This window comes from Megalops cyprinoides, chromosome 14 (genome assembly GCF_013368585.1).
Source record: "Megalops cyprinoides isolate fMegCyp1 chromosome 14, fMegCyp1.pri, whole genome shotgun sequence".
Lineage (NCBI taxonomy): Eukaryota > Metazoa > Chordata > Actinopteri > Elopiformes > Megalopidae > Megalops > Megalops cyprinoides.
The window spans coordinates 26,487,444-26,503,657 of NC_050596.1; the positions used below are offsets into that span (position 1 = coordinate 26,487,444).

Below are 16,214 nucleotides of genomic sequence, written 5' to 3' on the forward strand. Positions count from 1 at the left end.
TGTGCTTTACAACTATTCACCATCTGCTTGCTGCCATCCTTATAGAGATGAGCAAAACAAAAAGGTGGTTTGTATATGGGTACACACACACACACACACACACACACACACACACACACAGGCTCACACAGAGACATCCCCTATTGCTCTCCCCCTCCCCTTTCTCTCCTTGAGGCCAAGGTGATCAGTGGTCTGTGAATGTGCTCTGCCTGACCTTCCCCACCCCTGAGCCCACAGGGACCGCAGCATGTGGCCAGTCCTGCTGCAGTCGCAGAGGTCAGACCGAGTGGTCAGTCTAGACTGATCTGCCGGGAGGGGGTGGACACTGGCGTGCTGGGCTCATTTAACCCCAGCGTCCCATTAACAAGCCTGCAGGCCTCAGACAGGGACGACAGGCGCAGTACTGAAAGAAAAAAAAATGATGCACCTCTGCGCATTAGCTGGGTGGCAGCTGTGTGTTGGTTGAGCTGGTCCCCTGTGTAATTATTGACCGCAAAATACAGAACATGTCATCGCTCTGCCAATGGAAGTGTTACCGCTGGCACCGGATCCCACATCAACATATGGCGTTTCCTCTCCCGGTAATCTCACCAATCTGGCCAGCCCTCTCGTCGCTGGTACCGCACGAGGATGTGACCCTGGCAGTATTCCCCGTGTGTTCACACCCAGTCGTGACAGCTGAGTGATCCAGTGTGGGGAAGGGGGGTGGGGGGGTGGGGGGGGCCTGGGGTCGGTCATTGCTGTCAGGTCTGCAGGGGATCCGAAAGGTCGTCACGAACGCGATGAGGAGAGTTAATTACATCCACTCCTCTCTCTCTCTCCCCCTCTCTCTCTATCTCTCTCCGCTCCTCTGAGCCTCACTCCCTTTTCTCTATTATTTATTTATGTGCAGCTTCTATTTTCGTATTTTTCCCCGTTCCTCATCATTTAATTCCACTCATAAACCAGGCTCCGTCACTCTGTAAATTCCAAGAGCATCATCAGGAGCGGGGGAATCGATGCTGCAGACGCCACTCTTCCACGGCAGAGCGCTCTTCATCCACAGGGTGTTCAGACACAGGGTTAACCGTGGTGAAGAGCTTTATAAATGCTGCTGCTCACACACACACGTGCACACACACACACACACACACACACACACACACACATATAATACCAACAACGTGCATGCTCACAAATTCTAATTCACGTAGATTTGAAAAGTATCACTACAGTATCAATACAAGTATTTTAATGTGAGTAACACGCACACATGCACACATGCACACATGCGTGCACACACACACACACACACACACACACACACACACACACACACACACTCACTCACTCCATTACCTGAACATGTACCCATAAAACACTATCTCAGGCATGTGTATGCACAAACACACATACAAGCACACAAGCCAAGCTCTGTTGAAACACTTCTTTTTACATTGGGTCAAGCGCGGTTTCCTATAACGGTTCTACAGGAAAACACAACATAAAAACTGTGTGAGAACCTTTTTCGGCTGGATGAATTGTTGGCGGTTTCTTACCAAGGCCATTTTATTTCTTCATAGCAGAATAGACCTTCAGGCGTAGGGCTGTATAAGTACAACAGCATCTGTTTGTGCTAGCACATCAGCAAGGACATGCGTATGAGAACCTCCTCATTGTTTCAGACGCATTCGCCTGTTAGCACAGGGGTTGTATCAGATGTAGAAAAGACAGAATTGAGCCAAATAAGAAAAAGTGTGAAAGGAGAAGAGAGAGAGAGAGGCTGATGATTAATGACAAGCTGTGGAGTCAAAGTCTACCTGTGCTTCACTCTGGGCTCGATAAACTGAAAGGGGCTTGTTTTATTCTCCCGGGAGGGGAGCGGAGCGCCGCAAACAATTTAGAGCAAATGGACTTACGAATAAGAACCCCTGACGCTGTGGGGGATGTTCGGGTAGGGGGTCAAACGCAGCGAAAACAGCGGGCGAAACGGCGCAGTGCGGAATTAATTTATGATTAATAGGACGGGGGAACGGGTGAGCCACGCAAAAACAAAACCAGCGCATTAAGCAGCAACAAACAAACCCTGATGAGATGCACGTACGAGAGTAAGCCCTGGTTTGGGGTTTTAGAAATAGAATACCATGTACCAGCTGGTGATTTATGGCCATGTACTGCTGACCCCAGGGAAGGCGGTTTCAATTGATTAGGACTATCAGAGTCTCCAATTGGATATTGAAGCAGTTAGCAGATGAGCAAATAAAATTAGGTGCAGGGATTGGCCGTGGGAGAACCTTATAAAGGCGTTGCGCTTAAGCAGAAAAAGCCTTGCAACACCTGACCACAGTTCGGTGCAATAGCACTGAGCGGGAGAGACCTGTTGTGATATGATCTACCACCTTCTGAGTTCGCCAACTACTGATCCACCGTCTGTCTTATGAGTTCCCCTATCTAAAATGGCCCACTGTTCCGAGCTCCCCAATTAAAACTGCTTAAATTCCGAGTACCCCTCTCTAAAACACATGTAAAACATCTTGTGATTATGCATTGAACTATTAGCAGCCCTCTCCTCCCCAACCACCCAAACCACCCCAAACCACCCCAGGTATTACCCAGAAATTCCACCCCGTTTTACAGTTGATTTAATATTGGTCCAGACACCCTCCCCTCCCTCTGAGTTCCCTGTGAGCGTGTAGCTGTTCAGCCTTGAGTAACAGTGACAGGCACAGAGAGGACTACAGTAAAGCTGCACAAGCTGCCAGTGGGGAGCTGTCACCCACTCCACTGTAGGTAAATGAATATTGTGATTGTGAGGGGCCAGAGTGATTGGGAGATAATGCACTGAGAGGGTCTTAGAGCGTCCCCAGTGCTGTGCCCAGAGGCCTTTGTGCGCTGGCCTGTGGATCGATACTTTATTAACCTGAGAGATACTCAGCCGGGAGCAGGCTAATCTAGCCCTGCGTCGCCCAGATGTGAAGAGGATGCTGCTGTACTCGTCTTTCTTTCGTTCTCACTCTCAATCTTTATCTTCATCTAACCCGCCAGCCCTGCCGGCGTAGTCTTTTAAGGACTACTGTAGCCATTTTGAACAGGAAAATAATGGTGCCCTCCGTCCTTTTAAGGGAGTAGCTTTTTATGATGTTGCCTTTCCATTTTTCAAAAGGAAAAATTTCAGTTCCAGTCAAAGTTTCAGTTTCGGAAGGCAAAGTCACACTGAGGAGGAAGTGAGGGGAGATGTGTGGCAGAGATGTCTAAGGATGCTGAAATTGTAACACTGAAATTGTCCATTAATAGTTGCTGCCCTTTTAAGACCTCCATATATATATAGGTGGAATCATATTATTCTAAGTCAAACTGCAAAGTATCCTTGAGAATACTGGTGGGATCCCCGCTCTCCCACCACGTGAATTAGCGAGAAAGCAAGAAATGGAATAACCGACAGATTTTTGTATCCTCCGAATAAAATGAGTCGAACATTATCACGTTTAATGGAGCCGCTGCCCCGCTTATGTGATACAGTCATTTGGCTGATGCCATTTCCCTGATTTAAAGTGCAGTGTTCAAGTGTAGTAGCTCAGCGGCAGCCAGATCTGTCTCTTTATTAACAGGGCGAAATTGTTCTTGAGTGCAGATCTGGCAGAAACGGAGGGCACAGAATGCATGGAGAAGCTCCCCTCCCCTCCCCCGGCTCATCTTATTGTAGTGTAATTGATGAAAAGGGCATCGCAGGGCTGAAACACTTCATGCCACGTTTTAATTCAAAGCGCCTCACATGGAAGGATGACAATGACACAAGCAATGAAAAATCCTTCCATTTTGACAAGGGACAAAAGGCTTCTCCTAATACATTTGCGCTGACCTTAAGACTCACTGTATATTATACACAGCTCTCTACTATCTGATCTCCAAGCAATAACACTTAATAGATTTAGCTTCATAGATGGCACAGTTGGTTCTTTCAGAGTGTCACAGAGGCTTGTTCAGTTTGCATGCTCTGGCGCTGTGATCTCCACAGCCGGTTGCTATTGGAGAAGTGCACTGTGTGATCTGTCTCTGGCAAACTGAGGCACACTGCTGTAAAGTATTTTACTTTATCTCTCTCTTTCTCTCTCTTTCCCTCCCTCTCCTCCTCTCTCTCTCCCTCCCTCCACAGAACTCCGCTCGTTGCGGCCGGAGTAATCGGGGGGCTGTTCGTGGTGGTCATCGTGGCGCTGAGTGTGGCCGTCTACGTCCGCCGCAAGAGCATCAAAAAGAAGAGGGCCCTGCGGCGCTTCCTGGAGACAGAGGTGAGCCACTTCCTGCCAGCCTCACCGTGTCTCGGTCTCAACTGGTGCTTACAGGGTTCTCTTCCAGCTACGCAACTGTTCACTATTCACTAAAGCAAACGAAAACTGTTTGAGTCACAACAAAGCAAGGACACAAACTGTCTTCAGAACTTAACATTTTTTGTCGCAAGATGATAGTGAGATAGTGTTGAGCTGAACATGTGTATTTCTGTAAATTCCATAAGATAAGTGGTTATTTAATAGTCTAGGTTTGTTAGTGGAGAGGGTACTATTGGTTTGTTTTAGGGTATAACATTCAGGGGTTTCCTATTGGCTCTCTCCTACTCCACCATAGCCCTGCTCCTCCCAGCTCCTCCCACAGATAAACATGGAAAGAAGACAAGTTTATTACAATGCCCATAGTTCATTAGCACCAAAACAGAGCAAAGGATTAATTAAAACAACTCTTAATGAGGTCATAAAACAGTGAGGACTTCAATACCGTGTACATAAACAGTGTTCATAAAACACAGTGGTTTGTTTGGTTCACTCTGGGTTTAATGTGTACAGAGCCCCTGGTAAATGATTCCTCGGGCTAAGATTTGTTGCTGAACCATGGAGGAGCAGCGGGTGTGATGGGGGAGAACTTCAGGACCTGTTCAAACAAGTAATATACACCACAGCTATGCTCAATTCTGTTTCATCATGCCACTGGAGCATGGAGGTGCGTGGTTGTATTAGTGCACAGTTGTAGTCCGTGCTGTGTAGTGTATACTACAGTCATAAACTTAGAGTATCTGAGCACTAAATTGTAACTATAAAACTGCATACTGCAGTATAATACATTATCATGCACCATACCGTATTCACTATACTCTACTGTATAATTCTAAAACAATTGTTTCTAAACAGCTGTGGCATAACACATTGAAATCTCTCTAAAAATTCCATCCACAAGCTGGCGGCTAGCAGAACTGCACCGTTTTAGAGAATGCATTTATTATTCATTAGAGGGAATAGCTTCTCATTGTTTGCTGACCTGTCTATCCACAGTCCAGAATGAGAAACACTGCCTGTCACTACATGTTTGGATAATTTGCAGGCCCTGTGTCAAGCATTATTGACAGCTGTCAGTTAGGCCTAGTCATGCTCATCTCTGTATAGAATTTTTTCTCTCTTCTTCTGCAAAAAATAGGCAGAAATCCTGACTCTTCCAAGTCTAGACATCCATGCCAATTACCCAGAGGCCTCTGTGATATCAGGAAGCATTTTGTCTGGGTCCATACAGTAATAAATATCTAGTGTTCCATCCCCTGTCCCGATTTAAATGGATTGCAGGTTTTTGTGTGCTTGGAAAACAAGGCGTGTAGGCTGAATTTGGGACCACCTCCCAAATGCCCCCCCCCCCCCACTTTCATCTGAATACATTTCCTTTTCTCCGCACCCAGCAAGAATACTAAGAGCCTGCTCTGGGATGGTGAGTGTTTTAAAGACACAGGGTGGAACAGAAGACATCTGTTGCTCTCGTACAAATCAGGGAGCTGGCAGTGATGTAATCAGCATGCAGTAACCTAATGGCCAATAAAGGGACCTGGACCGTAAAAATCGTAGCCCCTGAATAACGATGAAAAAAAAAAGAAGAAAAAAACGGCACAGGAAGCACAGCTCTGTGTGCACCGGCTGAGAGCTGCGGCTCGGAGAGGAGGGAGAGTGTTCTCTGTGTTTCCGGAAACATTAAAGCGTTGTTTAATGTCGGCTGTAGGAAGGAAGGGCTTTGATGTGGCCCTCACCTGGCTCCCTGTGCAGAGCTGTACGGACATGATGGAAACCTCTTCATGGGAGGAATGCTTTTCTAGCTGTCACAGCCTCTGCAATTTATATGCCTGTACATGCTGCCAAAGCTATGGTGTTGACTGAAAAAAAAGAGCTATATAAAGGAAAATACAAATAATGACTTCGACAGTTACATCTGTAACGAGAAATTCTACATGATTAAGATGTTAGGTACAGAATTGGAAGAAGGACTACTATATTATAAGGACTATTATACTATACTATTATATTCATTCTCATTACATTTTTACCTGGCATGTTTTGACACAGGTGCTCTGCTCGCAAGGATAATCAGTATTTGGCAGTTATGTGAAACATGGGTAACGCTGTTGGATGTAGGGGGGAAGAGGTTTCCCCGCATTTGATTGTATTTTCCACGCAGAAGGTTTCAGTCTACAGTCTGAGGGGAAGGCTGAGGTTGTTAAATATTTCTCACTCTGTCTCTCTCTCTCTCTCTCACACACTCACACTCTGAGCATATCTCTTTCTCTCTCACCCCCTCCCTCTGCCTGTATCTCTCCGGGGACCACTTGATGAAAATACAATCACTCTGGCTCTAGATGTAGCCTTGGCCAGGATAACAGAATTAAGTGGATAAATGCAATTGACAGTCAGGCCTGTGCTGTGAAGAGCGGAGGGTGGGAGGAGGCAGAGAGGAGGGGCGGTGGGGGGAACGAGTGCCTTCTCTCCCACCTGACACATCAGACCCTCCCCTCTAGACCCCTGGCCTCTGCTTTTTGGTACAAGCGTGGTAATGCGTTTGGAATTACTGCGGCTCCGCCTCTGTGGATGTGAACTGCGGCCTCCAGGTCCCGCAATCAGAGGAGTGCCTGTGGAGAGAGAGAGAGGCTCTCCCTGAGCGCTTACTGCAGGCCCACATGCATAAGGAGAGACTTGCTGCCTGCACGCACACACACACACGCACACACACGCGCACACACACGCACACACACACACACACACACACACACACACACGCACACACACGCGCGCACACACACACACACACACACACACACACGCACACACACGCACACACACAGACACACACATGCGCACATGCATGCATGCACACAGACACACACACAGACACACACATGCATGCATGCACACAGACACACGCACACACATGCATGCATGCACACTTACTCACACATGCGCATAGGTAACCTTGTACACACAAGCACGCACACACACACAGACACACACACGCGCACATGCATGCATGCACACAGACACAGACACGCACACGCACACAGACACACACACGCGCACACGCACACACACAGACACACACATGCACACATGCATGCATGCACACAGACACGCACACACACGCACACACACACGCACATGCATGCATGCACACTTACTCACACATGCGCATAGGTAACCTTGTACACATAAGCGCGCACACACACAGGCACACACACACAGAACTACACTGTTTGAGTAAATGATGTTTCTTTTGTCACTCACAGTGCTCTAGAGAAGGAGGGGAGGCAGAGTTCTGAGTTATGCACTGATTTAACTTTAACATCATGTGTGGTGATGAATCTCTCATATACAACTTTGATTGCTTATTTTTTATTATTCTTGTCTTAAAAGATGCACATGCAGTGCTGGATGGAGGGATACTTTATTCTGTGCTCCATACTGGCACTGTGATGTGCTAAAAAAAAGACATCACTCCACTCCACTCCACTGTCACTATTTAATGTGTATGTCAGTGGCCATATTTAGGTGTTTCTCAAACAGTTTGAATGACACTTTAAGATTTCATTGTACAAAATGCATGTACAAATGCATCTTTTAAATGCATGTGATGCTTAAAAAGTGAAATCTTGTCACAGCCACCAAGCTTCTCTTTAAGATGGTCGAGTTGAGTTCTGTAGACAGTGAAGTACATAATTTTATTGGGCAGGTCAGATATTCTTGTATTTGCAGTAAATATTAGCGGGCAGACACTCCTCCATCAGCATGATAGCGGACTTTGACAGATCAAGTTTCAGCACCACATGTTAGAGTGGGGGTCGTGAACAGCTCCCTATCCAGTCTTTGGCACTGGGCTTTCAGCACTGTCATGTCCGGACAGCTCCGCAGCGGGGCCAGGGGTTTTGCAAAAAGAGCATGCTCTGTATCCTTTTCACCACAGCTCTGGCACCCGCAATTCTCTCTCTCTCTCTCTCTCCCTCAATCTCTCACTCTCTCTCTCTCTCTCCCTCAATCTCTCACTCTCTCTCTCTCTCTCTCTCTCTCTCTCTCTCTCCTCCCTCCTCCTCACTGGCCTGTCTCTCCTCCCAGCCTGATTTAGAATTCCATTTAAATGAAGAAGCGCTTTTGCGCTTTAATCCAGCGCCCGTGTCGGGCCATAATGGAGCTGGGAGCTGGGAGCGGGAAGCGTCTGAGAGCCACGCTGATTTACTCACTGTGTTATCCAGCACTTGAGCCCTAATGAAACAACAAGGGCCTCTGCTGTACCTTATCTGCAGTGATTATCCTCTCTTTCTCTCCCTCTCTCCCCTCTCTCCTTTCTCTTCCATCTTTCCTCTCTTCTCCCTTCTGTCTCTCTCTCTCTCTCTCTCTCTCTCTCTCTCTCTCTCTCTCTCCTCTCGCATTTCTCCTCTGTCTCCTGTCTCTCTTTTTGTTTTTACCCTCCATTTTTCGTTGCCTCTCATCTTTTTTTCATTCCTAAGTTTGTTGACTTTTTTCACTGTCAATGACTGAAAATAACATGCAACAGCTAATTGCACAGCTGACAGATTTCACTCAGAAATATAGACAAACGTGATTATTCATTGTAATTCAGTTATCATTAAGAATCATGATACCAATACCAGGAATTTTATATGGTAATAAAAATGATTTTACCGCTCCTAAATTTCATGCTCCAGTATTAATGGAAACAGTGTGACTTGGCTGTAACTAAACGGTTGTGGGTTTGAATACTGGGTGGGCCACTGCCATTATACTTTTGACCTAGGTTTAACCTGATTTTCTTATAAAAGAAGCTGATTGTGTAACACCATAAGCTATGTTGGTCATTCTGGAGGAGGGCATAAGGGTCACGGTGCAGTATTTCCTATGACAGACAGAAAACTGAGGTTTTAATCAGATCCGATCCGAAAGAAAAATACAGAGGGAGACGTCTATGATCAGCAAGCAACAGGTGCATTCGTCAGCGAAGGAGGATAGCAGTCATCTTTCTTCCCCTGCACCTGAGCAGTTCGTTCTAGCCTGAGGCATCTCCATGCCTGGAGGGTACGCTTGTGATCATACGGGGTCCTCCTCACGTTGTCTGTAATATTTACACTATGACTCACCGTATTAAACAGGTGTATGGAACAGCGCTGAATTGTTCTCCACATGTGATGACATTCAAATCAAGCAGATGTTTAACAGACTGATTTACTGATTTATTGTATTTTTTGGTTAGCTGGCTGGCTTATTGGCCAACTGACCTGTGAGTTGATGAACTGTCTGTCGTTGGCTGATTGATTTATTGATTGATTGGTTGATTGGCTGACTGTCTCCTCCTTCCCCCCAGCTGGTGGAGCCCCTCACCCCCAGCGGCACAGCCCCAAACCAGGCCCAGCTGCGCATTCTGAAGGAGACGGAGCTGAAGAGGGTGAAGATTCTGGGTTCTGGGGCCTTTGGCACTGTCTACAAGGTAACCCCGCACCATCGGCATCCCTCCAGAGCCGGGCCGCAGCGGGAGCGGAACAGCGTCACTGTCAGCTGTGTATTTTTTTACTCTCTGCCACTGTCAGAATGATTCAGAATCAGCTTGCTCAACCCAAAAACTACACCCTCGAGCAATTTGTGAAAAACCGATCTAAGGTCAGAGCTCGGGAGCAGAAATCTTAGTGCACCTGGGTGACAGCACAGCACAGATTAGTCTGTACCAGGAGGGCAACAGGCACGCTCTGTGTCTGCAGCTAACAAAAATCGTTTCCTCAAGGTTATGGCAATACAGTGGGACCAATGTGCTGCGTTTAACCCTGAAAGAAGTGAGCGAGGATCAGACACTGCACCGAGGACATCAAACGCCAGAGCGTGTGTAGCGTCTGACCTTTGTAAAACCATGCAGCTCGTAAAAGAGGTGTATTTTATTGCAAATAACCGTTCCACCACTGTTATATTATTGTGTGTGGTTTTACATGTGTAGGTACTGCAACAAAGCCTGCAAATGTCTCGTGTCCTGTCCAACGTCAGGACACTTCTGAGGCCTGTTAGGTTTGTTTTGTCAGTGGATGATGTGCGCGCGCGTGTGTCTGTGTGTCTGTGTGTGTGTGTGTGTGTGTGTGCGCTCATATGTATGTGTCTGCATACAAGGGCAAAGGTTTGGTCTCAACATTGGTAGGGACACAACAACCAAGGGCACATCGGAATTATCTAATGTGACTTCACTCCAAAGATAATGCGAACGAGTTCGCTCGAATATTGGTAGGGACAGGTCCCTACCGTCCATGTGCAAATCTATGCCCTTGTCTGCATACATGTACGTGTGTTTTGCGGTGTGTTTTTTGTATGTGTATACAAGTTATGTCATTGGAGCAGAGAAAGACAGAAAGAATCGCTTGTCTCTCACAGGGCATCTGGGTGCCAGAAGGTGAGACAGTGAAGATCCCGGTGGCCATAAAGATTCTGAATGAGACCACAGGACCCAAAGCCAACGTGGAGTTCATGGACGTGAGTTACACACTGTTGCACGAGGGATCTCAGACACAGGAGTGGCACAAAAGTGAATCGGGGATTTACAGGTGTTAAACATTGCGCTGTTATTTTGAGAGAGCAGTTCAAATGAGAATCACCTGAAAGATGATTCAAAAACAGAGACACTCACCCAGGGAGCAGGTATGGTGGTGACATTCTGGCAGGAGGGATGTGGGTGTAGAGTTTTGGAGGTGTAGGTGTAGGTGAGTATGTAGTCAATGGGTTGCTCCAACCACTGTCCCTCTCCAGATGGAGTCAGTGGTAGTTAGGAGACCCCAAGCCCTGCCTGGTTGTGTTAACAGTGGGTGGTTTGAGAACTAATAAGCACCACTCTTTACAATTAGACTCTTCTCTGTGGGGGAAAAGCCATCCACCAGGCTGAGTGGATATTTATGAGGCCTGGGAGGTTAGGAGGATGTGTGCTGTTTTAGATGCTATGTGATCACCTGTTATTCACCTCACCATTAGCTCTCTGAGTGAAGAGAGAACTGTGCTGTTTCTCTTTTTCTGCATTGTGTGTGTGTGTGTGTGTGTGTGTTCATGTTTGTGTGTGTCCTCTCTAAGTCTGATTCCTATTAGGATAAAGCATGTTTGATTTATTACAACTAATTTAATTATTGCTATTTTTGGATTATATTAAATGTTCCCTCAAGATAGCTTGACCATTTTGATTGAATCCAGACCTTAGTCCCATACTATAAACACATGCAGAAACACACACTCTCACACAAACACTCTCTCTCTCTCTCTCTCTCTCTCTCACACACACACACACACACACACAAATGCACAGATACATGCAGACACAGACCCACACACAAACACACTCTTAGACACACACGCACGCACACACACACACACACACACACACACACACACGCACGCGCACACACACCTGCCGATACTCCCCAGATCCCCAGCCCTATCACACCCTGGTTCTGTGAGGAAGGCTGAGGGTCAGGCAGCGGTAATGGAGGTCAGGACTGTACAGGAAGAGCAGTAAACTGAACCATTCCCAACAATGACTCATAATGTTTTCCCAGGGAACTGATAAAAGGATCGTATTTTACTCCTGCTTTTACTCGTAACTGGGCAAAAAGCCACAATAGATGTAGCAGTGCTGTTCTTTTCCCCCTGTGAATATAGAGAGATACGGTTATTTGGAATATTTTATGGTCTCTTGCATAATCTACTCCTTAGTTATTAGCTGAAGATCTACCACACTGTCTCATTGGCTCTAAATCAGACCTAATTCCAGTGGCAAATGGCCTTTTCTACCTGCTCTGGACTGTAGGGGACTTTATTAATCTGCTTTACACCAGAGCACAAGTTCCAGCTCTTTTGTAAATCTAAATTTAAAGGCTGCTCATCTGTCACCCCAGCACTGTCTTAAAATATCTCTACTCTTTGGTGCAAATGCAATCTCTACCCTGCTAGCTTCAGGGCTTTCAGGATTCAGCAAGCCATCACTCTGCAGTAGTGTCTCACAACTGATACTCTCGCTGTCAGAGGCACATCCTCTACATACAAACACACATACTCACATGCTCACACACACACACTCTCTCTGTCACACACACACACACACACACACACACACACACACTAAGCCCTTGAGCCCTTGAACTTCCCACCTGGCTGCATTGTTTTGCTGGAAGGTGTCATTGTTCAGTGTTTGTTTGTGTTATCATATCTGTGTCAAGTGTGGTACACTGAGCACCCGATTCTCTCAAGGCCAATGTGACACTGCAGTGTTGCGGTCAAGTGTTACAGAAATGTTCTGAGACACTGTGCTTGGCAGGCAGGTGGACTGTGTGGTTCCCGTGGTCTGAGTCTGTTGCTCCTCCCCCCCAGGAGGCCCTGATCATGGCCAGCATGGAGCACCCCCACCTGGTGAGGCTGCTGGGGGTGTGCCTGAGCCCCACCATTCAGCTGGTCACGCAGCTCATGCCCCATGGCTGCCTGCTGGACTACGTCCACGAGCACAAGGACAACATCGGCTCCCAGCTGCTGCTCAACTGGTGTGTCCAGATCGCCAAGGTAAGAGAAAGGGCCCGCCCACTGTGGGGTCACCTGACCCGGCGAGGAGGGAGGGGAGGAGGTCAGGGGGGATCCACATGTGATCAGAGGGTAAAACAGCCTGCCTGGCTCTGTCAGGTAGGGAAACTGGCTCTTCACACACTAGCATCAGGTGAAGCAACTATGCCAGCCACTACTGGAACCGTTTCACACAAGTACAAGGCAGGATCCGGACATCACCACTATTTTAGTGGACTGCGACAATGTAAAGCTGTGTAGCTTACGCAAAGCACACGTGTACATTTAGGGTGCACCAGCCCCCTGGTCATACCGGGTAACACAGTATCACAGTGCTCCACTTAATTTGTGTCCCCTGCCTCTCCTGCTTGAGTTTCAGTGAATAGCGCACGCTGTGCTCTGAAGCACGGATCGGTCACCCCCTACCCTCTCTTCTCCACTGGAAAGTTACAGCTCTGCGTGCATTCTTTTGATTTCAAACCCCCCGCTTCGCTGTTTTGAGGAGCGCTGAAGATTGCAGTGCGTGTCAGCAGGATTAGACTTACTCCAGGCTATGAACTCCTCTCTCACGCACACTCATACATGCCACCACAATGTCGAAAAAAAGGTTTCAAAGCTTAAATAAAGAAGGATCCCGCAGTTCTTCTTTGTTCCCTCATCTTAAAAGAACCTGATAAAAGCAATATATCATGAAAAGCTACCGTGTAGATGGCTTCACCTATTATTTGTTGTAAAACACACCGATTCTTATTCAACACCAGCACGGTGCTGCCTGCTACACGTATGGCATTCATTGTCTATTTAAAGTTTGAGATTTAAACATTGTGGATTAAAGCAATTAAATAAGTAGGAGGTGTTCTTTAGGCGAAAGGCTGAAACGGTCGATCTGCAAAGACATGATATGTTTTGAAATGTGGGCTCAGAGAGTTATAACTGTTTCTTGTTCCGGGATAAAGATGTTGTAAGTGAATAATTCCTTTGTTCCCCCGCGATAACGCAAGTAAATTCTAACTCATTGTGATGTACAGATGTCTTTTTTTATTTGATCTTGAATTCACAGTTAGAATTATGCCTAGTTTCATCAAAGAGCCAGGAGAAGCCAGTGAATGGGAGGTGATGTGAAGGGATGGCTAATGCGGGGTTCCTTTCCTACATCCGCAGTGACTGAGAACTTAAATGAGCTCGAGGAGCAGAAAACTTAGCCAGGTACTTATAGCAGTAATTGGATTCGATTTGATATCTGAGGCGGTGAAGGGCTCGGCCGTTTTCAGAGAGGGAAGGAGGATAATCTGGTATTCAGCAGTTAGCCTTTAAAGCTAAACATCCTCAGACGTTAGAAATGCCATTATTCACACTTATAAATAATGAAACGAATAATGGTCCCGATATATAATAAATAAAGCATTTGCTTGTGCTGCAACACCTTATAAATATATTCACAAACTGTATTGCAGCAGAATCTGCAATGCAATTTAAAATGACAAGAGAGAATATTCATTGAGGACGAAGCTTATTTATCAACCTTTTTTCCCTTTTAGTCATACTTCATAAACATACTCTGTGATATTGAAAGGAGCATAACAATGTAATGTTTTGTTTATAGACTTCTCAATACAAACACATCAGATGAAGTGTTGTTTTGCCCAGGAAATGCACCCGGGTGTCTGTGACGTGGCATGTTTTTCCAACCTTTCTGCAAGTTATGAAGCTGCAATCACAGCACAGTATTATTAAAATTACCAGCACAGTGCTGTTAAAAATAAAGTAAGAAATGAGATGGATATTAAGGGAATGAATGGCTTGGATCCTTGCTGACTCGTTTTTATGTACAGAGTAAGCTCTTTTAGGTTGACGTACCTCCTTGGTGCGTTTGTTTGAAGAAGGTTGCCATCCCATAAATCAGCATGTCCCAAATTAGCAGAACCAGAGGGAATGGAGCAGAGAATCTGAGCAAATGCTGCTATGGCTGTGGTATGTTTGTTTTGTAATTATTAGCACTGCTTCCATTGAGTCTCTTCATTCAGCCTGCAATGATGATGCACACAAGGTGAATGTGCTACCATATTGAAAAGGAGAGGGAAGTTGCTCGGAGGGGAAAGATGTGTGTGAGTGTGTATGCGTGTGTGTATGCATATGTATTTGTGTGTGTGTGTGCACATGTGTGTGCGTGTGTGTGTGCATGCATATGTATTCCTGTGTGTGTGTGTGTGTGTGTGTGTGTGTGTGTGTGTGTGTGTGTGTGTGCGCGTGTGTGCGTGTGTGTGTGTGCATGTATATGTATTTCTGTGTGTGTGTGTGTATATGCGTGCATGTGTGTGTGTGTGTGTGTGTGTGCGCATGCATATGTATTTCTGTGTGTGTGTGTGTGTGTGTGTGTGTACATGCGCATGCACATGCATGTAGATACCAGTGTTGGTATGAATTTAAATCCCCAGTCTGCCTGATCTTTTAAAGTCTCTCCCAGCGACCATGCACAAACCTCTCGCATCCTTCACTCTTGTGTGACCTTTGTGATTATTGACCACGTCTTTTCTTAAGCAGGTGAATAGCAAAGAAGAACTGATTATGCGGCACATTAATATGATGCGGGTCTTACTGATTTCAGATTTTAAGGTAATCTGTGATGGTAAATAACACTACATGAAAATGCTTCTTGAAAAATGAAACCATGACCATATTGCTGTGCACTCTTCAGGTAATGGCTGGCATTGTGACTGTAGTGCAGCACTAATCACAGGGCATTGTTTCTGCACAAAACATTGTGCATTCCTGCATTCTTACCTGTATGAAGAAAACATCCATTGTTGACTGTTATTTGCATAAATCATTGCATGCATTTCTAAGATTGGTTCTGGTCCTGCAGCCAACCTGCCCTCATCGGGCAAATTATTTCAGCTTATTGCTTACTTTTAAAGCAGAGAAAGTTAAACAAGTTTGGTTGTTACGTTTGCATATGCGGCAACAGCATGAAATCAGCCTGGTGACTTACAGAAACTGACAAGAAGGATGTTGAAGATCCTCTGCTCCAGAGCAAAGTCTGTGAAACTACTTGTTGGTCCCTCTTCCCTGACAATCCCTTACAGAATGGAATATTAATGGAATAATTAGGTTTGGTTTTAATTTTAATGAGCGGATCAATCAATTATACATGCGGACGGAGTGCGAATACTGATTGCCTTGTGTCCTCACTCCCGCTCTCATTCCGCGGGCGCGGCGCTGATCCCAGGTCAGTCAGCCGAGGGCTCACCAGGTCATGGGGCTGTTCCTTTCACATTAACACCCCCAGCCTCTTTCAGTCAAACCGGATTGCACAGACGTGCATATAAAGCAGAGAGTGGATATTTAGTTCTGGGTGTTTAAAACAACCAACATGGCAGTCCCTGA

At 46.2% G+C, this 16,214-nt stretch overlaps 1 protein-coding gene across 1 annotated transcript in view; it reads left to right on the forward strand.

Annotated features, from left to right (window-relative positions):
• The window catches only part of LOC118789536 (receptor tyrosine-protein kinase erbB-4-like), a 294,445-nt gene that overhangs the window by 239,319 nt on the left and 38,912 nt on the right, over positions 1–16,214 (forward strand). The window contains exons 17-20 of the mRNA XM_036546004.1: positions 4,133–4,265; positions 9,625–9,747; positions 10,671–10,769; positions 12,648–12,833. Of these exons, the coding sequence (XP_036401897.1) occupies positions 4,133–4,265; positions 9,625–9,747; positions 10,671–10,769; positions 12,648–12,833 (541 nt within the window). The remainder of the gene's footprint in view (positions 1–4,132; positions 4,266–9,624; positions 9,748–10,670; positions 10,770–12,647; positions 12,834–16,214) is intronic.